Source organism: Mauremys mutica, chromosome 2 (assembly GCF_020497125.1).
Source record: "Mauremys mutica isolate MM-2020 ecotype Southern chromosome 2, ASM2049712v1, whole genome shotgun sequence".
NCBI classification, from domain to species: domain Eukaryota; kingdom Metazoa; phylum Chordata; order Testudines; family Geoemydidae; genus Mauremys; species Mauremys mutica.
This window is the reverse complement of record NC_059073.1, coordinates 297,717,785-297,739,105: the sequence shown is the minus strand read 5'-3', so window position 1 is coordinate 297,739,105 and position 21,321 is coordinate 297,717,785. Positions and strand designations below refer to the sequence as shown.

Here is a 21,321-nt window from a genome sequence, read left to right as displayed (position 1 = left end):
CCCTACCCATCTCTCAGCCTTAAAGACTGAGGCCACTCAGCCATTGGGGTGGGGTGGGGTGCGGGAGATGCGAGGAGGGTTGCCAGCTCTCCTGGACTGGACACCATTGCCGCAAAATGGCGTCCAGTTCAGGAGAGTTGGCAACCCTAGCTGAGAACCAGGCAATCTAACCAGACGGCTGCCTGGCCATCCAAACCCTGCCCGTTACACTCTCATTAATCAATATTTCCTTTAACAACGCCAAGAGAATGGAGCCTGCTTTTGCATCATCTCCTAAGAAGCCACAAATTCAGGCTCTAATGGAGCAAGTGGGCAACTGAGTTGTGTTGGTGCTGTACAAAAACAAAGCGACGATTGCCATGGTGTTTAGATCCAGTTTACCACAGAGAACACAGGCCCTTGGTTGGGTATCTAGCTGTGTATGTGGTGAATGTCTAATCTCAGTAGTTCCTGCATAATTGCAGCTGTGTATTTGCACATGGAATTCTCCCCTCCAGCTTTTACACTGTCCTTCCAGGATGCTGCTGTTTTGCCAAAACTGCTAGGAGATCACCTGCTTTTTTTCCCCTGTCAATAAAATAGTTTAGAAATATCTGCAAAATTATAGTGACAAACTCATGTTACTTCCCTAAAAGGATTCACTGTATGCCTCCCACATGTTGTAGTTTGTATAATTTCTATATGGGGAAATCCGGCACATTTTTAGTACATCCCAATTCTTCACCAGATTCTTTTGTTTGCATGTTATATCCCATCCCCTACCTTTCATCTGTTTGTGTCTTTATACTGTAAGCCTTTGTGGGCAGGGAGTGTGTCTCTTCTGTGTTTGACCATTGCTCATAGTGATGGGGCCCAACTGGAGCCTTCACATGCTACCAAAATAATAATACATACAGAGATATGATTATTATTAATCATTAATAGCAACGTATCATCAAAGAAAAATATCACAGCCCATGATTTCTGACCGTTACCTTTGTCAGAGGCACTTTTGTCAAAGCATCAAAAGGTTTTTATATAGATAGATACACACACCCCAATATTGTATAGATCTCTGTTGAATCTGGTTGTGCATTTTATTTTGTTTCTCACGCACATATATCTTCCTGGGTACAATCCTGCATTTACTCACTTAAAATGGCACATATTTGAAAAATCAGAGGGTTAGAAGGTACTGCAAGGGTCATCTAGCATAACCCCCTGCCAAAATGCAGGATTTGTTGTGTCTAAATGGTTAGGTCTGTTGCATGCTGTTAGTATACTCTTTGTGCTGGCTTACTTTATGCTATTGAGGTTGTTCTGTCCTTAAACACAGAGTACTTTGGAGACGGGCTGAATGTTCTCATACGTTCAGCACAAACCCACTTCCTGTAAAATTCAGACTTGTTTATTTAGCAAAAGGTATTTCCTGGTCAGTGGCAGCAACTCATCCCACTCCATTTATTTAGAAAGAAATCTAAAACACCGAGTAGTTCATTTTCATTTACACAAGAGTTTCATCGAGAATTAATACGAAGCTACTGTCGAAAAGAGGAAACCAGAAGACTTCAGACATTTTTGAGTAATACCACCAGCTGGGAGGACTGTGCAGAAGTTGCAAATATCTGCTTAATCTGAAGAAATATCACAGATTTGATCTCCAAGTTCAGCTGACACCGAAAAGGTTGTATGCATGGGGGGCTGGGGTGGGCAAGGGGAGGTATTTTAAACTACCTACAAAGCCTAAAAAATGAAAATGTGTCTGAGTTAGCAGGAGGAAATGCAGGAAACGAGCCGGTTTCTCTCTGTTTGGTATTTGGGTGCCTAAAGCTTGTCTGAGATGGGAGAATGTGCGGGGCAGGAGTGAGGGGAACAAAGTTCTGACAGAGAAGGCTTGAAATGCACAGATGATGTAATTTGTTGTTCCCAACTGCTGCAACAATCCTATGGCAGTCAGTGTCATTTTGTGCAGCCTGGAGGCTACTTTACCCTGTGAGAGAGTCCAGCCCTCCCCCGCTCCTGCCTTTGTCCCAAGTTAGAGGAGGCATAAAGGTGTTGTAAAGCCACCTTCCTCCCCACTCAGTCGCTGTGCTGAGCTCAGCTGGGTGCAGAGATGCCCAGTGCCCTCACAGCTTCTCCGCAGGCGTGCAGCACCTCCTAGGATTAAACCTGGCATGTATCTGGAATACCTTGTGGGGGCTGGTTTAACCTACTGTGTATCGAATCATTGCGACAGCTGACGAATGTACAATGGAAAAGTGAGATTTTCAATGATTCCACCAAGTCCTGGGTAGAACATGATTTTCTCACTTCATTCAGTACCAGCTAGAGCCTACATTTTTGTCTGCTCACATTTTTACAAGGAATATTTAAAGCATTTCAAGCACTTTCGTTAATTTCAGTGGAACTTAGGCACCAAAGCTGCTTAGGTGCTTTTGAAAATTCCACTAGGTGGCTATCTGTACCGTTAGGCAACAAAATACCTTTAAAAAGCTGGATTTAATGTCTGCTGTTTTAATTTTGCATCGTTCTAATTTCTTAATCAAAACATTGTGTGGTATCAAGTATGGAAATGTAAGAACACTATTTCAACCCTGTTATCTTTATCATCCAAACCTGAAATCTCATAAAAAAAGATACCAAGTTACTTTAAGAAGATCTATTTTCCATAAATGCATGTCAGTTGGTCTTAATTATATTACTCTCTTTTAATTTTTTATTAATCAAGTCCCATATCAGCCACTCTATGCCTTCTCCTGGGATCAACATCAGACTGACAGGTGCATAACTATTTGGGTCATCCCTTTTACCCTTTTTAATACTGATACAACATTAGTTTCTTCCAGTCTTCTGGAAATTCCCAATGTTCTAACATTTACTGAAAATCAATTAGCTCCTCTGCCAGCTCTTTTAAAACTCGCAGATGCAAGTTATCAAGATCTGCTGATTTAAAAATGTTTGACTTTAGTAGCTGCTGTTTAACAGCCTCCTGAGATACTATGGAATGGAAAGAGTCTTATCAAATGATATGAGTACATCATCTATTTTTTTCCTCAGTGCCAGAACAGAAATATTGTTGAAAACTCCTGCCCTTTCAGCACCATTATTGATAATTCTACCATTCATATCTAGTAATGACTAATACCATTGTTAGCATTCTTTTTCCCCAATATAATTTATAATTTCCTTGTTATTGACTAACTCTGTTGGCCACATTTTTTTCCTTGTGTCCCTTGGCTTCCCTTATCAATTTTCTACCACTCCTAGTTTCTGATTTAGGCCTTGTCTACACTATAAAGATAAGTCGACTTATGATGGGTTGACTTATAGCCACAGCATTAATTACTGCAGGGGCTGATGTCCACAATACTCTCCGTGGGTCAGTGGTGCATGTCCTCACCAGGAGCATTTCCACCAACCTAACAGGGACGGCGAGGGGAGCTGAGAACTGTTAACTCAGAGCATTACATTTAAGCAAAATAGCCACGCTTTTTATTATTTTCTATTTGAAACACTTGCAGAAAATATATGAGAAACTGAAACCCAATGCCTACATTTTTTTCTCAGTTTCTATATCAATTATTTCAAAAGTGCCTAAAGCTAAGATTCTTCAAACTGACTAGAGAGTTAGACTCATAGTCGGGTCAGAAGGGACCATCATGATCATGTAGTCTGACCTCCTGCACATTGCAGGCCACAGAATCTCCCCGACCCACTCCTGTAATAGACACCTAACCCCAGGCTGAGTTACAGAAGTCCTCAAATCATGGTTTAAAGACTACAAGTTACAGAGAATCCACCATTTACACCAGTTTAAACCTGCAAGTGACCCATGCTTCATGCTGCAGAGGAAAGTGTAAACCTCCCAGAGTCTGCCAATCTGACCCAGGGGAAAATTCCTTACCAACCTCAAATACAGAAATTGGTTAGACCTTGAGCATGTGGGCAAGACTTGCCAGGCAGATACCTGGGAAAGAATTCTCTGTAGTAACTCAGAGCTCTCCCCATCTACTGTCCCATCTCCGGCTGCTGGGGAGTTTTGCTCTGGCAGTCACTGTTGGGCCACATGCATTGTAGGCAGTCCCATCATAAATGTATCAAGCTCAGTCTTGAAGCCAGTTGGGTTTTTTGCCCCCACTGCTCCCCTTGGAAGGCTGTTCCAGAACTTCAATCCTCCGATGGTCAGAAACCTTCATCTAATTTCTAGTCTAAACTTGTGAGTGGCCAGTTTGTTCTTGTGTCCACATTGGCACTTAACCTAAATAATTCCTCTCCCTCCCTCTCCCTCTGATATATTTATAAAGAGCAATCATATCCCCCCTCAGCCTTCTTTTGGTTAGGCTAAACAAGCCAAGCTCTTTCAGTCTCCTTTCATAAGACAGGTTTTCCATTCCTCAGGTCATCCTAGTAGCCCTTTTCCGCACCTCTTCCAGTTTGAATTTTGGTGCCTCAATTTTGAGGGCCCTCCTTGTGACCCCTAAAGGGGCGTGTCTTAAGTTGTGCACCCAAAAATGTAAGCACCTCAATTGACTAGTCACTTTTGAAAATCCTGGCATGTGACTTAAGAGCACAAGTCCCATTGATTCTTAAGCCACCTAGATTTGTTTGAAATGCCCCTCCCCCCACCCTTTTCCATGTGTTTTTTGTCGTACAGTAGCTCTGAACTAGAGGTCACCAATCACTGTCACAGTGTGAAGGGCTCCACTTGCAATTCCTCATCTCCTTGTGTTCAGACTCTATGCAGAAGGGACAATTGATTTCACGGGTCTCCGGTGGTCTGGAAGAACCAAAACAAGCTGAGTCAGGGCTTTGAGTAACCTCCATGGTCTCCATGCAGAATTTTCACACAGTATTTAAATAGTTCCATGTAGATGGGATCCCTGAGCCTCTCAACATTGTAAAAATAACTAAATAAAAAAAAAGGAGAAAGAGAAAAAAATACTCTTCAGACAACCTTTGGTTCTCCCACCAAATCCCTCTCAATTTCTGGTGTAATTTGTGTTCCATTAATATTTCAGAAAAATATGAGGAGACAACAGCAGGCAGCAGATGAAGAAGCTCCCCCTGGTAAGAAAACAATATATCGTATTTTGCTCTCCTTGTGCCATAAGGTTCATTTCAGATTTTCCTGTGTTCTAGATAAAAGAATATACACACATGTGCTTATAATTGTAGTCAGAGTTGTACACCGGTGTGGTGCTCTGCTGTCTCCAATGTTGATATCACTCAGCTGCATGCGTGTGTTCCCTCTGTGTGCTGTCCCAGCTCTGCAGATAGCTGACACAGCAGACCCGACGAGAACCCCCAATAACCACAGAGTCCAGTAAGATGCAAAGCCACGTCAGCTAGGTTTATTGCGACCTCGGACACAATTGCAGTTCCCTGTAGGTTTCTTAGCCTAATTCAGGGCATACTACGAGAAAGTGCCTCTTGGCAATGGACCCGGCTCCGTGGCAGGACTTTCCACTGCCCCCCTCGGCTGGACAAAGACACCGCCCCAGGGATGCATTCTTATAAACAGATACAAACAAGTTACACATCACACCTGACGTATTGAGGGGCCACCCCTCTACGCAGCAAGGTTCAACCTTTCTACGTATTTAGGTGCCGCCTTCTACCTTGTACATGTTGGTTCGATCAAAACAACTCTATCCATCATATTACCCTTTTGCCCCTGTCATTGGGATGGGCCAGCCTGTTCCTTGTTATCTGTGTGGAATGTGCAAGTGTGCGAATGTTCTGATATCTAGTGTTCAGCACCTTTTAGGTATGTATCTTCTTGCAGCATCAGCCCTTTCCTTGCCAGCTTCTGTGAGCAGGGCCTGCCTCTGGCTCACAGCTTAACTTTGCTTTATGTTAGCAAAGTCTTGACCATTACTTTAGTTTAGGCCTCAGGCCTCATACCAGGCCTCTGATACCAAGGTTTATATCTTAGGGCCTCCTCTTACTACATTCCCCCACTTTTTGTCTTTTTATGGGGAGGATGTTTACCCATCGTCCCGGAAAAGCATAATGCCTGGACTGAAGATAACCCAGTGGGCTAAACACTGTTATGTGGTTACCTTATTTTACCATCCATACCCTCATGCCCCATCTGTCTGTTTAGTCTGCACATTCCCTCGTACGACTGGCAGACAGTTTTCATTATCCAATTCATTTAGGCCCCTTATGGTGGGCCTGGGAATGTTAGGCCCGGGACCATGACTGAGGAATGTAATATTATGACTGAGCCTTAGAGGCACTCCCAAATAATTAATATATATGAATGATATGGATATGGCATATATAGTTGTAGTGTGTATGGGCATATATATATAGTATGTATGTGTACATATGACACCACCTTATATCCAAGCATAACCATGTTTTTCCAGTCTGCTGGTGTCCTCTGGCCACACTCTTTTTAGGGCAATTCCAGTTATTATCTCATCATTAGTAGTAGGCTGAGTGTTTTGAAATACTGGGATAGGGATTGTGACAGTGTGTCCCACAGTGTATATGAGAAATAAAACAGAAATTTGGAGTAGTGACACTACCACTGAGGCCTTTATATATAAATATGTTGTAATTAGTTACTACATGTACTGTCCATTCATGTTATAGGTTATCCTTAAGGCTGGTTGTCACTCTCTGGTCAGCTTTACTGGGCAGGAAACAGAAGTGGGTGGCTTCTCTGTTCCATTGGTTGATGTAGATCCAGTTGTTTCTTATGGATGCTGTCTTCCAGATAACCTACTGAATGGACAGTAACCAATTTATGAAATATTGCTGTGTCAGGATTTAATATTGGTACCCAGACACTGAACAAGATTGTTTTGAATAACATGTGCCTCAGTTAGGATGCAGTGTTACTGACCCAAATTATGACTGGTACTAACAGCAATTTGTTTACCCAATTTGTAGTTACTATGTAACTTAGTTTCTTTACCAATTCGTTTTTTCCTTGTCTTCATGTTGTTTGCTGCCATTCGTTTGTTGACTTGTACCTGCGTGTTGGTTAAACAGTTTAGCAAGGTTATACACATTGTACATGTTGTACAGCAATCATACAATACAGCAATAATACAGCAGTACAATAATAATACAGTAGTACAGCAATAATATAGCAATACAGTGATAATACAGTTGTTTTTACACAGTAACAAAGTTGAAATTAAATAATAGAGCAATAAACCTAGCCGACGTGGCTTTGCATCTTACTGGACTCTGTGGTTATTGGGGGTTCTCGTCGGGTCTGCTGTGTCAGCTATACCAATAATGGCTCTGGCGGGGATTAGTCCTTCAAACCCCACACAGGGGTTTTCCTGTGGTTACAAATTCATAACCCCTTTCCCTCAGAACAAGCACACTCATAAATGTTTAGTCCCTCCCTTATACAGCCTTGGACTTTAATCTGGGAATGGGTAAATCATAGACAATGGTTCTCTCCTTAGGGAGTAGCTTCAAAAAGTTGGGTCTTTGCATAAACAGGGAAGGTATTTGCATTCACCTCCCCCTAGATACTTCCCAGGAATTCCACTTCACATCGATTGTCACCAAGACCATTCTTGTCTGGCACATTGTTTGAAGGAGTCCTCTGAAGCTCAGGACACTCCCTCCTAGAGAAGTTGCATACAATCTCACAATAATAGATCATCTTTGCATTTTTAAAGCAATAGACTCCAAAGCTACTTAAACTTAATTCAGTGAGGTTTGTGAAAGGTAGTGCAGCAAATTCCCATATCTGTCACAACAGGAAACAAAGGGGTGCAGAAAGGACATGGTTCAGGCTATGTCTAGTCATCTCATTTGCAGAGGAGAGCAGGAGCCCTTCACACTCCCACTCTGATGCTGCTCCTTTAGCTCTGACTCAGCTACTGTTAATTTGCCAGATTCAAGTGTACAGCTCCTTGCCCAGCACCCACCTTCCCTTCCCCTACTGCAGGGCTAGTCCAGGGGCACAGGATGCAGGGTCTGTGTGCTCTTAGCTCCACCCTACTCTCCTCTACATCCTCACTCCAACAACAAACACATAGGACACAGGGAGAACCGAAACTGGAAACGTATTATGGGCTGAGCAAGACTTTTCCTTCAATTCTTCAATCTGCGGGAGACCAGGGGTCCCATTTCAATGGGAGTTAGGTGACCTGTGGAGACCTTGGCCTTAAAATTGTGTCATTCTCTGATACTCCAGTGATGGGGCTTCATGAGTACCTCAAGTAGACAGTGGCATTATGTAGGGAATAGCAGGAGATGTGGAAGAATTTGCATTGACAAAGTGAATGCAGCAGACCTTGGAGTAAGTCCCACATCTGTCAGATACCCTCTGTAGCAATGACAATCCATGTCCTCCTCTAAGTTGTCCTGGGACTTGTATTTTACCTCTGAATTTGGCACTGGCATGGCCACTGCTAGAATGCTGTGTCCGGTTCCGGTGTCTGCAACTCAAAAAGGATGGTGATAAATTGGAGAAGGTTCAGAGAAGAGCCAGGAGAATGATTAAAGGATTAGAAAACCTGCCTTATAGTGATAAATGCAAGGAACGTTTTTCTAAAAGATCTGCCCTAGGAAATGTTTTGCAGATGCTCTAGGGCCTGTTATTCAGAGGTCAGACTAAATAATTAAAATGGTCCCTTCTGGCCTTAGAATCTATAACCCAGTGAATAGGGCACTTTCCTGAAAGGTGGGAGACCCTGTTCAAATAATTTCTATCCATCAAGCACAGGGGAGAATTGAACCTGGGTCTCCCAGATGAGTGCCCATTAAAAAGGTTGTAGAGCAGTTTTTAAACTAGGAGATGGGGGAAAGTCGACCGCTGCAGAGGAGCGTGTGGATCGGACACAGACTTCTCTTAGGGGAGAGTCTGATGATAAAGAATCTCCAGGTTACAGTCAGGAGCAGAGGAATGAGAAGTATAATGTAAGGGCCGGATCAGATGGTAAACAGTTACATAAAAAAGAATCTGGCATATCAGAAAAAGGCAGGCTAATAAACAGGGACAAGTTTTTAAAGTGCTTGTACACAAATGCCAGAAGTCTAAATAATAAGATGGGTGAACTAGAGTGCCTTGTGATAAAGGAGGATATAGATATAATAGGCATCACAGAAACCTGGTGGACTGAGAGCAATCAATGGGACACAATCATTCCGGGGTACAAAATATATCGGAAGGACAGAACAGGCCGTGCAGGGGGAGGAGTGGCACTATATGTGAAAGAAAGTGTAGATTCAAATGAAGTAAAAATCTTAAGTGAATCCACAGGTTCCATAGAGTCTCTATGGATAGAAATTTCGTGCTCTAGTAAAAATATAACAGTAGGGATCTATTATCGACCACCTGACCAGGACAGTAATAGTGATGATGAAATGCTAAGGGAAATTAGAGAGGCTATCAAAATTAAGAACCCAATAATAGTGGGGGATTTCAATTATCCCCATATTGACTGGGAACATTTCACTTCGGGACGAAATGCAGAAATAAAATTTCTCGATACTTTAAATGACTGCTTCATGGAGCAGCTGGTACGGGAACCCACAAGGGGAGAGGCGACTCTAGATTTAATCCTGAGTGGAGCGCAGGAGCTGGTCCAAGAGGTAACTATAGCAGGACCGCTTGGAAATAGTGACCATAATACAATAGCATTCAACATCCCTGTGGTGGGAAGAACATCTCAACTGCCCAACACTGTGGCCTTTAATTTCAAAAGGGGGAACTATACAAAAATGAGGGGGTTAGTTAGACAAAAGTTAAAAGGTACTGTGACTAATGTGAAATCCCTGCAAGTTGCGTGGGCCCTTTTTAAAGACACCATAATAGAGGCCCAACTTCAATGTATACCCCAAATTATAAAAAACAGTAAAAGAACTAAAAAAGAGCCACCGTGGCTTAACAACCATGTAAAAGAAGCAGTGAGAGATAAAAAGACTTCCTTTAAAAAGTGGAAGTCAAATCCTATTGAGGCAAATAGAAAGGAGCACAAACACTGCCAACTTAAGTGCAAGAGTGTAATAAGAAAAGCCAAAGAGGAGTTTGAAGAACGGCTAGCCAAAAACTCCAAAGGTAATAACAAAATGTTTTTTAAGTACATCAGAAGCAGGAAGCCTGCTAAAAAACCAGTGGGGCCCCTTGACGATGAAAATACAAAAGGAGCGCTTAAAGATGATAAAGTCATTGCGGAGAAACTAAATGAATTCTTTGCTTCAGTCTTTGAGGATGTTAGGGAGATTCCCAAACCTGAGTTGGCTTTTGTAGGTGACAAATCTGAGGAACTGTCACAGATTGAAGTATCACTAGAGGAGGTTTTGGAATTAATTGATAAACTCAACATTAACAAGTCACCGGGACCAGATGGCATTCACCCAAGAGTTCTGAAAGAACTCAAATGTGAAGTTGCGGAACTATTAACTAAGGTTTGTAACCTGTCCTTTAAATCGGCTTCGGTACCCAATGACTGGAAGTTAGCTAATGTAACGCCAATATTTAAAAAGGGCTCTAGGGGTGATCCCGGCAATTACAGACCGGTAAGTCTAACGTCGGTACCGGGCAAATTAGTTGAAACAATAGTAAAGAATAAAATTGTCAGACACATAGAAAAACATAAACTGTTGAGCAATAGTCAACATGGTTTCTGTAAAGGGAAATCGTGTCTTACTAATCTATTAGAGTTCTTTGAAGGGGTTAACAAACATGTGGACAAGGGGGATCCGGTGGACATAGTGTACTTAGATTTCCAGAAAGCCTTTGACAAGGTCCCTCACCAAAGGCTCTTACGTAAATTAAGCTGTCATGGGATAAAAGGAAAGGTCCTTTCATGGATTGAGAACTGGTTAAAGGACAGAGAACAAAGGGTAGGAATTAATGGTAAATTCTCAGAAATGAGAGGGGTAACTAGTGGTGTTCCCCAAGGGTCAGTCCTAGGACCAATCCTATTCAATTTATTCATAAATGATCTGGAGAAAGGGGTAAACAGTGAGGTGGCCAAGTTTGCAGATGATACTAAACTACTCAAGATAGTCAAGACCAAAGCAGATTGTGAAGAACTTCAAAAAGATCTCACAAAACTAAGTGATTGGGCAACAAAATGGCAAATGAAATTTAATGTGGATAAATGTAAAGTAATGCACATTGGAAAAAATAACCCCAACTATACATACAACATGATGGGGGCTAATTTAGCCACAACGAGTCAGGAAAAAGATCTTGGAGTTATCGTGGATAGTTCTCTGAAGATGTCCACGCAGTGTGCAGAGGTGGTCAAAAAAGCAAACAGGATGTTAGGAATCATTAAAAAGGGGATAGAGAATAAGACTGAGAATATATTATTGCCCTTATATAAATCCATGGTACGCCCACATCTCGAATACTGTGTACAGATGTGGTCTCCTCATCTCAAAAAAGATATTCTATCACTAGAAAAGGTTCAGAAAAGAGCAACTAAAATGATTAGGGGTTTAGAGAGGGTCCCATATGAGGAAAGATTAAAGAGGCTAGGACTCTTCAGTTTGGAAAAGAGGAGACTAAGGGGGGACATGATAGAGGTATATAAAATCATGAGTGATGTTGAGAAAGTGGATAAGGAAAAGTTATTTACTTATTCCCATAATACAAGAACTAGGGGTCACCAAATGAAATTAATAGGCAGCAGGTTTAAAACAAATAAAAGGAAGTTCTCCTTCACGCAGCGCACAGTCAACTTGTGGAATTCCTTACCTGAGGAGGTTGTGAAGGCTAGGACTATAACAATGTTTAAAAGGGGACTGGATAAATTCATGGAGGCTAAGTCCATAAATGGCTATTAGCCAGGATGGATAAGAATGGTGTCCCTAGTCTCTGTTCGTCAGAGGATGGAGATGGATGGCAGGAGAGAGATCACTTGATCATTGCCTGTTAGGTTCACTCCCTCAGGGGCACCTGGCATTGGCCACTGTCGGTAGACAGATACTGGGCTAGATGGACCTTTGGTCTGACCCGGTACGGCCTTTCTTATGTTCTTATGTTCTTATGTAACGACTCTTAAAATTATATGGTGGGCACAGTTTTGTATGGAGCAAGGCAGGAGCCTAGTTCATTCTCATAAGAAATGACTTAGCTGCTTAAGCTGCCTGACCCCAGGAGAGGGGTTTCTCGCTGTGGATCACAAGCAGGGACAGGCCCCTTCCTGCAGCCCAGACTTAGGTGCCAAACTCTGAGAGTGGTGGGCCTTAGCAGACACCACTCTTGTAAGCATCTCCCCTGGCTAGCTTGGGCAGCTTCTCACCTACCATGCTGGCTTTCGTGGATCCCATTCTAAGGTGCTTATCTCTTCCCATGGATTGTATTGGTAGCCTGGATGCCTAACCCAGGGTTTCTGGATCCCACTGTTGTTCCAGGAATTTTCCAAGCACCTAAAATTAGGCCTTGCGACACTCAGTGATGCAACACCCAGTGACACAATGGCTGAGTCCCTTTGTGGACCCACCTGCTGCATCCACAGAGTGTGAGGTACTTTACCCTCAGCATACTCCACAGTCTGCACTCTGTTAGGTCTTTCTACCAGAAGTTGGGGGGAGATGCACCACACACATGTTCCTTGTCTCTAATGTCTCAGCTAGACATGGACTGGAGCAACTTAGCTCAGCCTTGGAGTGTGAGAGTGGATACAGCATCTCACTCCAACTTCCTATTAAACTCCCATGTCCCTAGGAGGTTCAGGCATCCGTTTGGAGCATAAGAGGGCTTCTGAAATTGGGAAGCTCATGAGAAAAATGGGAGATTTAATAGGTGGACTCAATACCCATCCAGAGTAGGGCTACTAGGATGATCAGAGGAATGGAAGGCCTATCTTATGCGAGGAGACTCAAGGAAGTTGGCCTGTTTAGTATAACTAAAAGAAGGCTGAGGGTAGAGGGGATTGCTCTCTGTAAATACATCAGAGAGATAGAAACACCAGGGAGGGAGAGACGTTATTTAAGTGTCAGTTGACCCAATAATAAAGGGGTATAAACTGACCATCAACTAGTTTAGGCTTGAAATTAGGTGAAGGTTTCTGACCAACAGAGTGAAGTTCTGGAAAGCTCTCCAAGGGGAGCAGTTTGTGGGGTCGGGGAAACCTAGCTGGCTTCGAGACTGAGCTTGGTAAGTTTATGGAGGGGATGGTCTGATGAGATTATCTACAATGGCCTGTGGCCCATCTGTGGCTGATAGTAGCAAATATCCCCAATGGCCGGAGATAGGGCAGTAGATGGGGAAAGCTCTGAGTTACTACAGTGAATTCTTTCCCAGGTGTCTGGCCAGTGGGTCTTGCTGACATGTTCAGGGGCCAACTGATCGCCATATTTGGGGTCAGAAAGGAACTTTCCCCCAGGTCAGATTGGCAGAGACCCTGGTGGGTTTTTATCCTTCCTCTGCAGCATGGGGCCTGAGTCACTTGCAGGTTTAAACTGGAGAGTGGATGATGAGGTCTGTTGCCTGCAATATGCAGGAAGTCAGACCAAATGATCATGATGGTCCCTTCTGGCTTTAAAGCCTATAAGTCTAATACATGAATATCCTCCTCAGAGAGATTCCCCTCCTTTTCTTGTTCCTTCTGCTCTTGTGCTGGCCAGACAAGACCTGGATGGAATGTTTCAAAAATTAAAACTTAAAAAACAAACTGAATTTTCTCCCCTTTCTTTCCACCTGGCTAGTTCAGACCCATCCTTACCCTGAGGTTGCTACCCAGCATTTCCAGCACCTGGTGCAGCAAGCTGTGTCTTTGTGTATGTATGTGTGTGTTGTAGGACACTGAACACATCCCTGTAAACAACCCTCTTTGGGTTCTAAGCACTTCCCTGAGCATGAAGACATCATTAGCATATGACTAGTTCCTTATGCTAATTAAATGCTAATGGGTGGCTGTGCATAGTTGTGGGCCTGGCCATTTGTATATCCTCTTTTGAAAATTGTCCCTCTCCTTCATTGTTCTGGCCTGCTTTCCAGAGTCTTTTATCTTCCCTATAGTCAGTCAATGCTGGTTTCCTTTACAATACTTCCAAAGTAAGCCCTGGTCTACATTACAGAGTAAGGTTGATGCAAGGCATCTTATGTCGACTAATTCTGTAAGTGTCTACACTAACATTTCACTCTCACTGACAAAACTCCCACTACACCGAATTAATAACTCCACCTCCGTGAGCGGCGTAGAGTCAACATCGATGTAGTTAGGTTGATGCAGTGTCAGTGTAGACACAGCATTGCTTACATTGAGTGTTGGTGGCTTTCAGAAGCCGTCCCACAATGCCCCACATTGACAGTTCAGTTGGTGCAAGCACTCTTGGTGAGGACGTGCATCGCCAACAAAAGTTGCTAAGTATAGACACGCACCAGAGATCTAATTACTGTAGCCGCTTATGCCGACATAAGTTAGGTTGACTTCATTCTGAAGTGTAGACATGCCCTAAAATCAGAGTCTGCATCTGGCACACTTTAAAATATGTTCTTAAACCAGAAGTGTTCAGATTCAAGGACCACAGCACGTCACCTTGAGCCATCAAGCTACAGCGACTACTGACTCCCTGCAAACTTCTGACTTGCAACAGAGCCCCATTGCTGCTGCACATGAACATTGCACTCTCCCTAGAGCATCAGTTTGAGTCAACCCCTATTGGAGGTCTAAACTTTAGCCGCACTAACTGTTTCCGTATTCCTTCCCCAGAGGAGACCTGGGTGGGTGCACTCGCTGAGATCAATCCTGAATGGGTTATAGCCGTTTAGGGAGGATCAGTGTCACAGTCGGAGCCCCAGCTGCAGGCAAAACAAATCTTAGAAGAATCAAAAAGTGTTGATGTCACATGATATTTTTAGGGGGGCCTTTCTCTCAGGAACCCCTGGCTCAAATTACCCCAAGTGTAGATCACTGATCCTGCCCTAGATCCCCAGTTAGGCACAGCAAACGTTGAGACAATCCAAGTGGGTTTTAGAGGATTTAGAAATGTCATCCTTTAAACAATAAGTGATTCTCAGCCTTAACTATAGCAGTACTGCCGCTCCATTACAGGGGTGGCGGTACTGAGACACGGGGAGGGGAGGCAGTTTAACCCAGGCCACACAGCAAAGCAGCGTTAGGCAAGATTGCACCCAAGAAATCCCTGTCTTTGTTGTAATGTCAAAACATCAATCTCCCCACCCCCATTGATTAACTTTATCACCTCTGAAGTGACGTTACCATTTTTGTTCTGAACAGATTCGTATTACCACAGCCATTATGGGGAATCAGAACTGAGAATCGTCCTTGTAGGTAAAACAGGAGCTGGGAAAAGTGCAACAGGAAACACCATCCTTGGTGAGAGAGTGTTTGCATCCATACTGGGAGCACAGACAGTGACTACGATTTGTAAAGCTGGCAGTAGGATCTGGAATGGGAAGACGATTCGAGTGGTTGATACTCCTGCAATTTTTAATCCAAAGATCTGCAGTACAGACACTTACCAAGAGATTGGTCGCTGTATCGCGCTCTCTGTCCCAGGCCCCCATGCTCTGGTGCTGGTGACCCAGCTGGGCCGTTACACTGAAGAAGACAAGGAAGCAGTGAGGACAGTACAGGAGATTTTTGGAGTTGAGGCCATGAGGTACATGATTGTCTTGTTCACCCGAAAAGAAGATTTAGGGGATGGTTCACTGAGTGACTATGTGAAATACTCAGATAACAGAGATCTCCAGACGCTGATTCAAAAGTGCGGCAACCGATACTGTGCTTTCAATAACAAAGCAACTGGAGCAGAACAGAAAGAGCAGGTTAATAAGCTGATAGAAATAGCTGAGAGAATGGGGCGGCAGAACGGAAACTCATATTATACTAATGAATTATATTCCCAGGCAGAGGTGATGTTCAGTGATGTTAATGGAAACTTTGAAGAAAAATGCAGAAACTTTGGAGAAAAAGTGAAACAGCACATAACAAACCAAAGAGACAAAGCTGAGCATCGTGGGGTATTAAACAGAATTAGGAAATCATGTTGTCTAACTACAGTTTATCTATGGAGACAGGTGATATTTGTGATATATGCTATATGTAGGATAGGATATGCTATATGTAGGAGAGGATGGAGGTGCATTCTTTCATTGTATAATTACTGGTTTGGTTAATGACGGTAACTCAGTTTCCTATTTGTTTTCCTCTTGGAGTTGAAATGTTGAATTTTTCTTCATTCTAATCCTACAGCTTCCTATGTTCTATAGTTCAGGTTCTTACCACTAGTACAGCAAAAGACAAACATGCAAATTATGATTAGATGAAATCATTTAGATTTGTTTTACATTAACTTCACACAGGAGATTCCAATAAGGATTGTATATGGATGTGTCAAATCTATACTTTTTTTATGGAAAACCAAATGGTGGCAGTGTAATAAACATGGCAGCATTTCCATTAAAATCTCACTGTATCAAATTTTGGTCATTTCAAACAACACCTAATTTATAGCGATGAAGACTCAGCAGGCCCAGTGTCGATTTAAACTCTCCCCACACACAAGACTCTCTTCCCAAACAGAGCCACCCCCTACCACTGCTTCCGTCTTTTAGAATATGAACGTTGCAGGGTGTGCAGAAGGTCAGCAGCATCAGGCTGTTTTGAACCAGAGGCAACATTCCAAAGGTAAGAGCCCCTCGCAGAGAATGCTCTGCTGTCATGGGGGTGGGAGTATTTCTTCACTGACACCAGGAATCAAACCCTTCGAATTTGTCTGATGTGCCGGCAAGTGTTTCAGCATGGCCTTGATTTGACTGTGAGTGGGCCCCTAATCTATGCAAAACCATATGTAGTATATTCATAGTCATGCATATACTCAGGGGATTAAAGGATAAACACTAGCAGACTCGTTCTGAAGGAGGGAGACTGTCTCATCACCCTGCAATATGTCTGGGAAAGTAGAAGGATGGATGAGGCAAAGCAAGAATGCCAACAGCAGCACCAACATTCCCAGAGTTCTCCATAGGAAACCCAACGTTGTTATGATCCAGAAGACCCCTGCTTTGTGCATGTAAGAAATAACGCTCTACACACACCAAGGTCCCGTTACTGCACAGTCACTTTAAAAGATGCTGATCCAGAAGTTGATGGCTGCTACCCTACACAGTCACAGGTACCGAAACAATTTTAAAATATGCAAACTGACTGGGCCAGAGTTTTGCTGACTAGTGAAGGATGCAGTATAACTTGCTGATAGGAGCATCACTATAACATGCCAATTCAGGGGGAAACTTCAATAAGACTTCCTATGTTGCTCACTTCATTGATGACCCATGGCCATAGGTTGGGGATGAATGGGTGGGTAAGAGAATGAGGTAGAAGTGTGGGAAGGAAGGAACATGGTTGGCAGCATGACTGTTGGGGAGACAAGGGAGCGGTATTGTTGGGGGAAGGACACATTGCCACCTTGGGTGTCAGGAGACATTAGGTCAAGTGATTTGAGTCTGATTGGAGAGATGGATGGATCACAGAAATGTTAACTTGTGACTTGTTGGTGGCTCCATGTGCAAAAGAGACTGAGGTTCCAGTGAGGATTTGGAGGGAGAACCATGAAGCACTGTGGGAAGTTGTCAACAAGTTCATGTTTCTCCTTTGAGAATGCTGCGGAACACCAGTTAACTACTTAGTTCAGTCCAAAACTCCCAAAAAGATCACAACAAAAACTTGAGTCTGCTCATGAACATACATCATTTCACAGAATCATAAAATCGAAGGACTCAGGAAGTCTTTTAGTCTAGTCCTGTGCATCCAAGACATGACTAAATATTATGTAGACCGTCCCTGACATGTGTTTGTCTAAGCTGCTCTTAAAAATCTTCAATAATAGAGATTCCACAGCCTCCACGGGCAATTTATTCCAATGCTTAACCACCCTGAAGTTTTTTCTAATGTCCAACCTAAACCTCCCTTACTGTAATTTAAGCCCATTGTTTGTTGTCCTATCCTCAGAGGTTAAGGAGAACCATTTTGTCTCTCTCCTTCTTGTAACAACCTTTTATGTAATTGAAAATTGTTATCTTGTCCTCCCCTCAGTGTTCTCTTTTCCTGACTAAACAAACCAATTTTTTTCAATCTTCCCTCATAGGTCATGTTTTCTAGACCTTTAATCATTTTTGCTGCTCTTCTCTGGGCTTTCTCCAATTTGTCCACACATTTCTTATGTCCTTATTGAATTTCATCCTATGTCCTTCAAACCATTTCTCCAGTTTGTCAAGATCATTTTGAATTTTAACCCCATCCTGGAAAGCACTTACAACATCCCCCGGCTTGGTATCATCCATAAACTTTATAAGCATATTATCTATGTCTTTATCTGAATCATTGATGACGATATTGAACAGAACTGGACCCAGAACTGATCCCTGCAGCACCCCATTCAATAGGCCCTTCCAGCTTGACTGTAAACCACTGATAATTACTGTCTGGGAATGGTTTTCCAACCAGTTATGTACCAACCTTATATTTCCCTAGCTTGTTTATGAGACGGTCATACAAGACAGTATCAAAAGCCTTACTGCATCAAGATATACCACATCTACTGCTTCCCCCCACCCACAAGGCTTGTTACCCTGTCAAAGAAACTATTAGGATGGTTTGACGTGAATTGTTCTTGACAAATCCATGCTGACTGTTACTTATCACCTTATTATCTTCTAGCTGTTTGCCAATTGATTGCTTAATTATTTGCTCCATTATTTTTCCTTGTACTGAAGTTAAGCTGACTGGTCTGTAATTCCCCTTTTTATAGATGGGTACAATATTTGCATGCTTTGGGCCTGTTGCTCACACTAATATCCCAACTCAGTTTAAAACCAAAGTTCACCCAAACCCAGTGTGGGCCTATGTCCCTTCAAACTGGTATTACTTTAACCTGGTGCGATGAGTCTTAGGTTCTGAAAGTTAAAATCACTGTTTATAACCTGTTTAGGCAGGACAGTGAGTAAAAGAGCTGGGGATGGGCGAACACTCTATGTTAAAGACACCATTATCTCCTTTAGAAATTTTAGTAACTCAGACTCACAGGACCGTGAATGCATATGGACCAATGTGCTAACTAACAAAGTCCAGGAGGGGTACTGGAGGTAGTCTGCTTTAGACCGCTAATCAAACCAGAGAACAGGATGAGCTACTCCTTAAGCACCTGTCTGTAATGTGTGGAAATATGGTAAGGGCTGTTACAAAGAGGACAGTGATCAATTGCTCTCCATGGTCACTGAAGGTAGAACAAGTAATGGGCTTAATGTGCAGCAAGGGAGATTTAGATTAGATATTAGGAACATTTTCTAACTCTTAGTAGTTCAGCTCTGGAATAGGCTTACAAGGGAGGTTGTGGAATCCCCACAACTAGAGGTTTTTAAGACCTGGTTGGACAAACACGTGACAGGGATGGTCTAGGTTTACTTGGTCCTCCCTCAGTGCAGAGGGCTGGGCTAGACAACCTCTTGAGGTCCCTTCCAGCCGTAGGCACCAACTTCCCCTCTGCCCGCTGGGTGCTCAACCGCCCCGCCCTGCACTGCCTTTTCCCACCCCAGCCCCTCCCCCATCCTACCCCCTTCCAAGTCCCCACCCCACCTCTTCTCCACCTCCTCCCCTGAATGCGCCATGCCCCTGCTCCTCCCCCTCCCTCCCTGAAAGTCCTAAGTGCTGCCAAACAGCTGTTAGGCAGCTGGTGGGAGGGAAGGACTGGGAGGGCGGGGGGGGGAGTGGGGACTCGGGGGAGGAGGCAGGGCAGAGCTTGGCTGCCGGTGGGTGTGGAGCACCTGCTAATTTTTCTCTGTGGGTGCTGCAGCCCTGGAGCATCCATGGAGTCAGCGCCTATGCTCCCAGCCCTACATTTCTGTGATTCTATGTCATACAAAGTCGAATACCTTGAACAGGAGAGGCTGAGTAACACCTCCTCTATTACAGCCAATAGCCTGGTGATTAGGGAACTCATCTGGGAGGGGGAGAACTGGGTTCAAGTCCCAGTTCAATACCAGGCAGAGTAAGGATTTGAACTTAGCTCTCCCATACCTTGGATGAGTGCCCTAGCCAGTGGGCTAGCAGGTATAGTGGGAAGAGCCACTTCTCTCTCAGCCATCATTTGGGCACTACAGGTGAGCTAAGTCAGGAGTGGGAAATTACTAGTTTGCACATCTCATGGGGCTTAGGTGTGAGTTAGATGTTGTCAGGACTCAGCATTGCACAGAAGCATAAATTTGGGCACTTTGGGATCTTTACAGCAGGAAATTTAGGTGCCTGCAGGGTTAAGTGACAGTGGAGCTGTGATTTCGAAAATTTAAAATTTTGATATAGACATCTAACGTGGCAGTTAGGAGCTTAAATTCCTTTGTGGCGCTCGCACCTGATCTTCATCCATCATGAGGAGAATATCGACAATTGACACAGAAGTAGTTGCTGTGCCATGTGCAGGTTAGAAACCAAATTACCCAGGATTCAGGAAATCTGAGGCATAATCTGAGTTGTCTTGGCACCGCCTTTTTCATAATGGTAACCAAAATGGAATACTAATATTTGGTTCCCAATTGGATAAATTGTCAGGTATTTCTGAGCTGAGGTCAAACACAAGCATCCATTAAAGGAATTTGTACCCTCTTTCCTCAAGAGAGGCACTGGCAGTCTTCACAAGTCAAGAACCCAATGTCTCAGCAACCAGGAAGAAACCTGCCCAAAGCACAAGTTGTGTCTCAAAGCTCTCCTAGCACCTCCAGAGCAATTCTGGATAAAACTCAAGCACAGACGATCAAACGTTCATGCCTCCAGATAGTAATGAAATAATTGATAATAATGAAGTAGCATCTAGTCATCTCAACCAACTCAGAACCCCATTGGGTTAGGTGCAGTACAAACATATAGTAAAAACAGTCCCTGTGTCTACAAGCTTAGAGTGCAAAATACAAGATGTCATACAAGCCTCCTCTCCTAGTGGCTAGAGTCTGTGGAGGCAGAGGGGATAGGGGGCCCCAGTCCTTCTCACTCTACTGGGTTCCAACCCATGGGCCCCTCATGAGCACTGAACGGCAGACGTCCTCTACCTGCAGTCGGGCTAATGCTCTCCCCTGAGTCTCTTCCTATCTCTCTACCTCCCCTCTGGGGCATGTCATGACTGCCAGTTGCCCCTGGCAGTGAGGTCTATGGGTTTCAGCAAGCGAGGGGGTCCTTGTTCTGTGCAGCAGACCTCCCCTGGGAATAGCCTCTAGGTATAGTCCCTCTGTAGCTGTGAGCGCAGATCTTACTTTCTTCATCCACCACCCTGCTGTGCTGAAGAGATTCTCCTTTAAGTCCCTCCTCCAACTGGAGCATGCTCAGCAGGGCTGTCAGGGCAGGGCTTCATGGGCCCAGAATTGTTCTTGCACACTTCTCTCTCCAATGTGGG

The 21,321-nt window shown here is 43.6% G+C and overlaps 1 protein-coding gene across 1 annotated transcript; it reads left to right on the top strand.

Annotated features, from left to right (window-relative positions):
- The first annotated feature begins 1,406 nt into the window (after nt 1-1,406).
- LOC123363403 (GTPase IMAP family member 3-like) lies at nt 1,407-16,330 on the top strand. Its single transcript, XM_045004328.1, has 3 exons — nt 1,407-1,663; nt 4,998-5,046; nt 15,159-16,330. Exons 2-3 carry the CDS (start codon nt 5,004-5,006, stop codon nt 16,058-16,060), a joined length of 945 nt encoding a protein of 314 aa, XP_044860263.1. The 5' UTR covers nt 1,407-1,663; nt 4,998-5,003; the 3' UTR covers nt 16,061-16,330.
- The last annotated feature ends 4,991 nt before the right edge of the window (nt 16,331-21,321 follow it).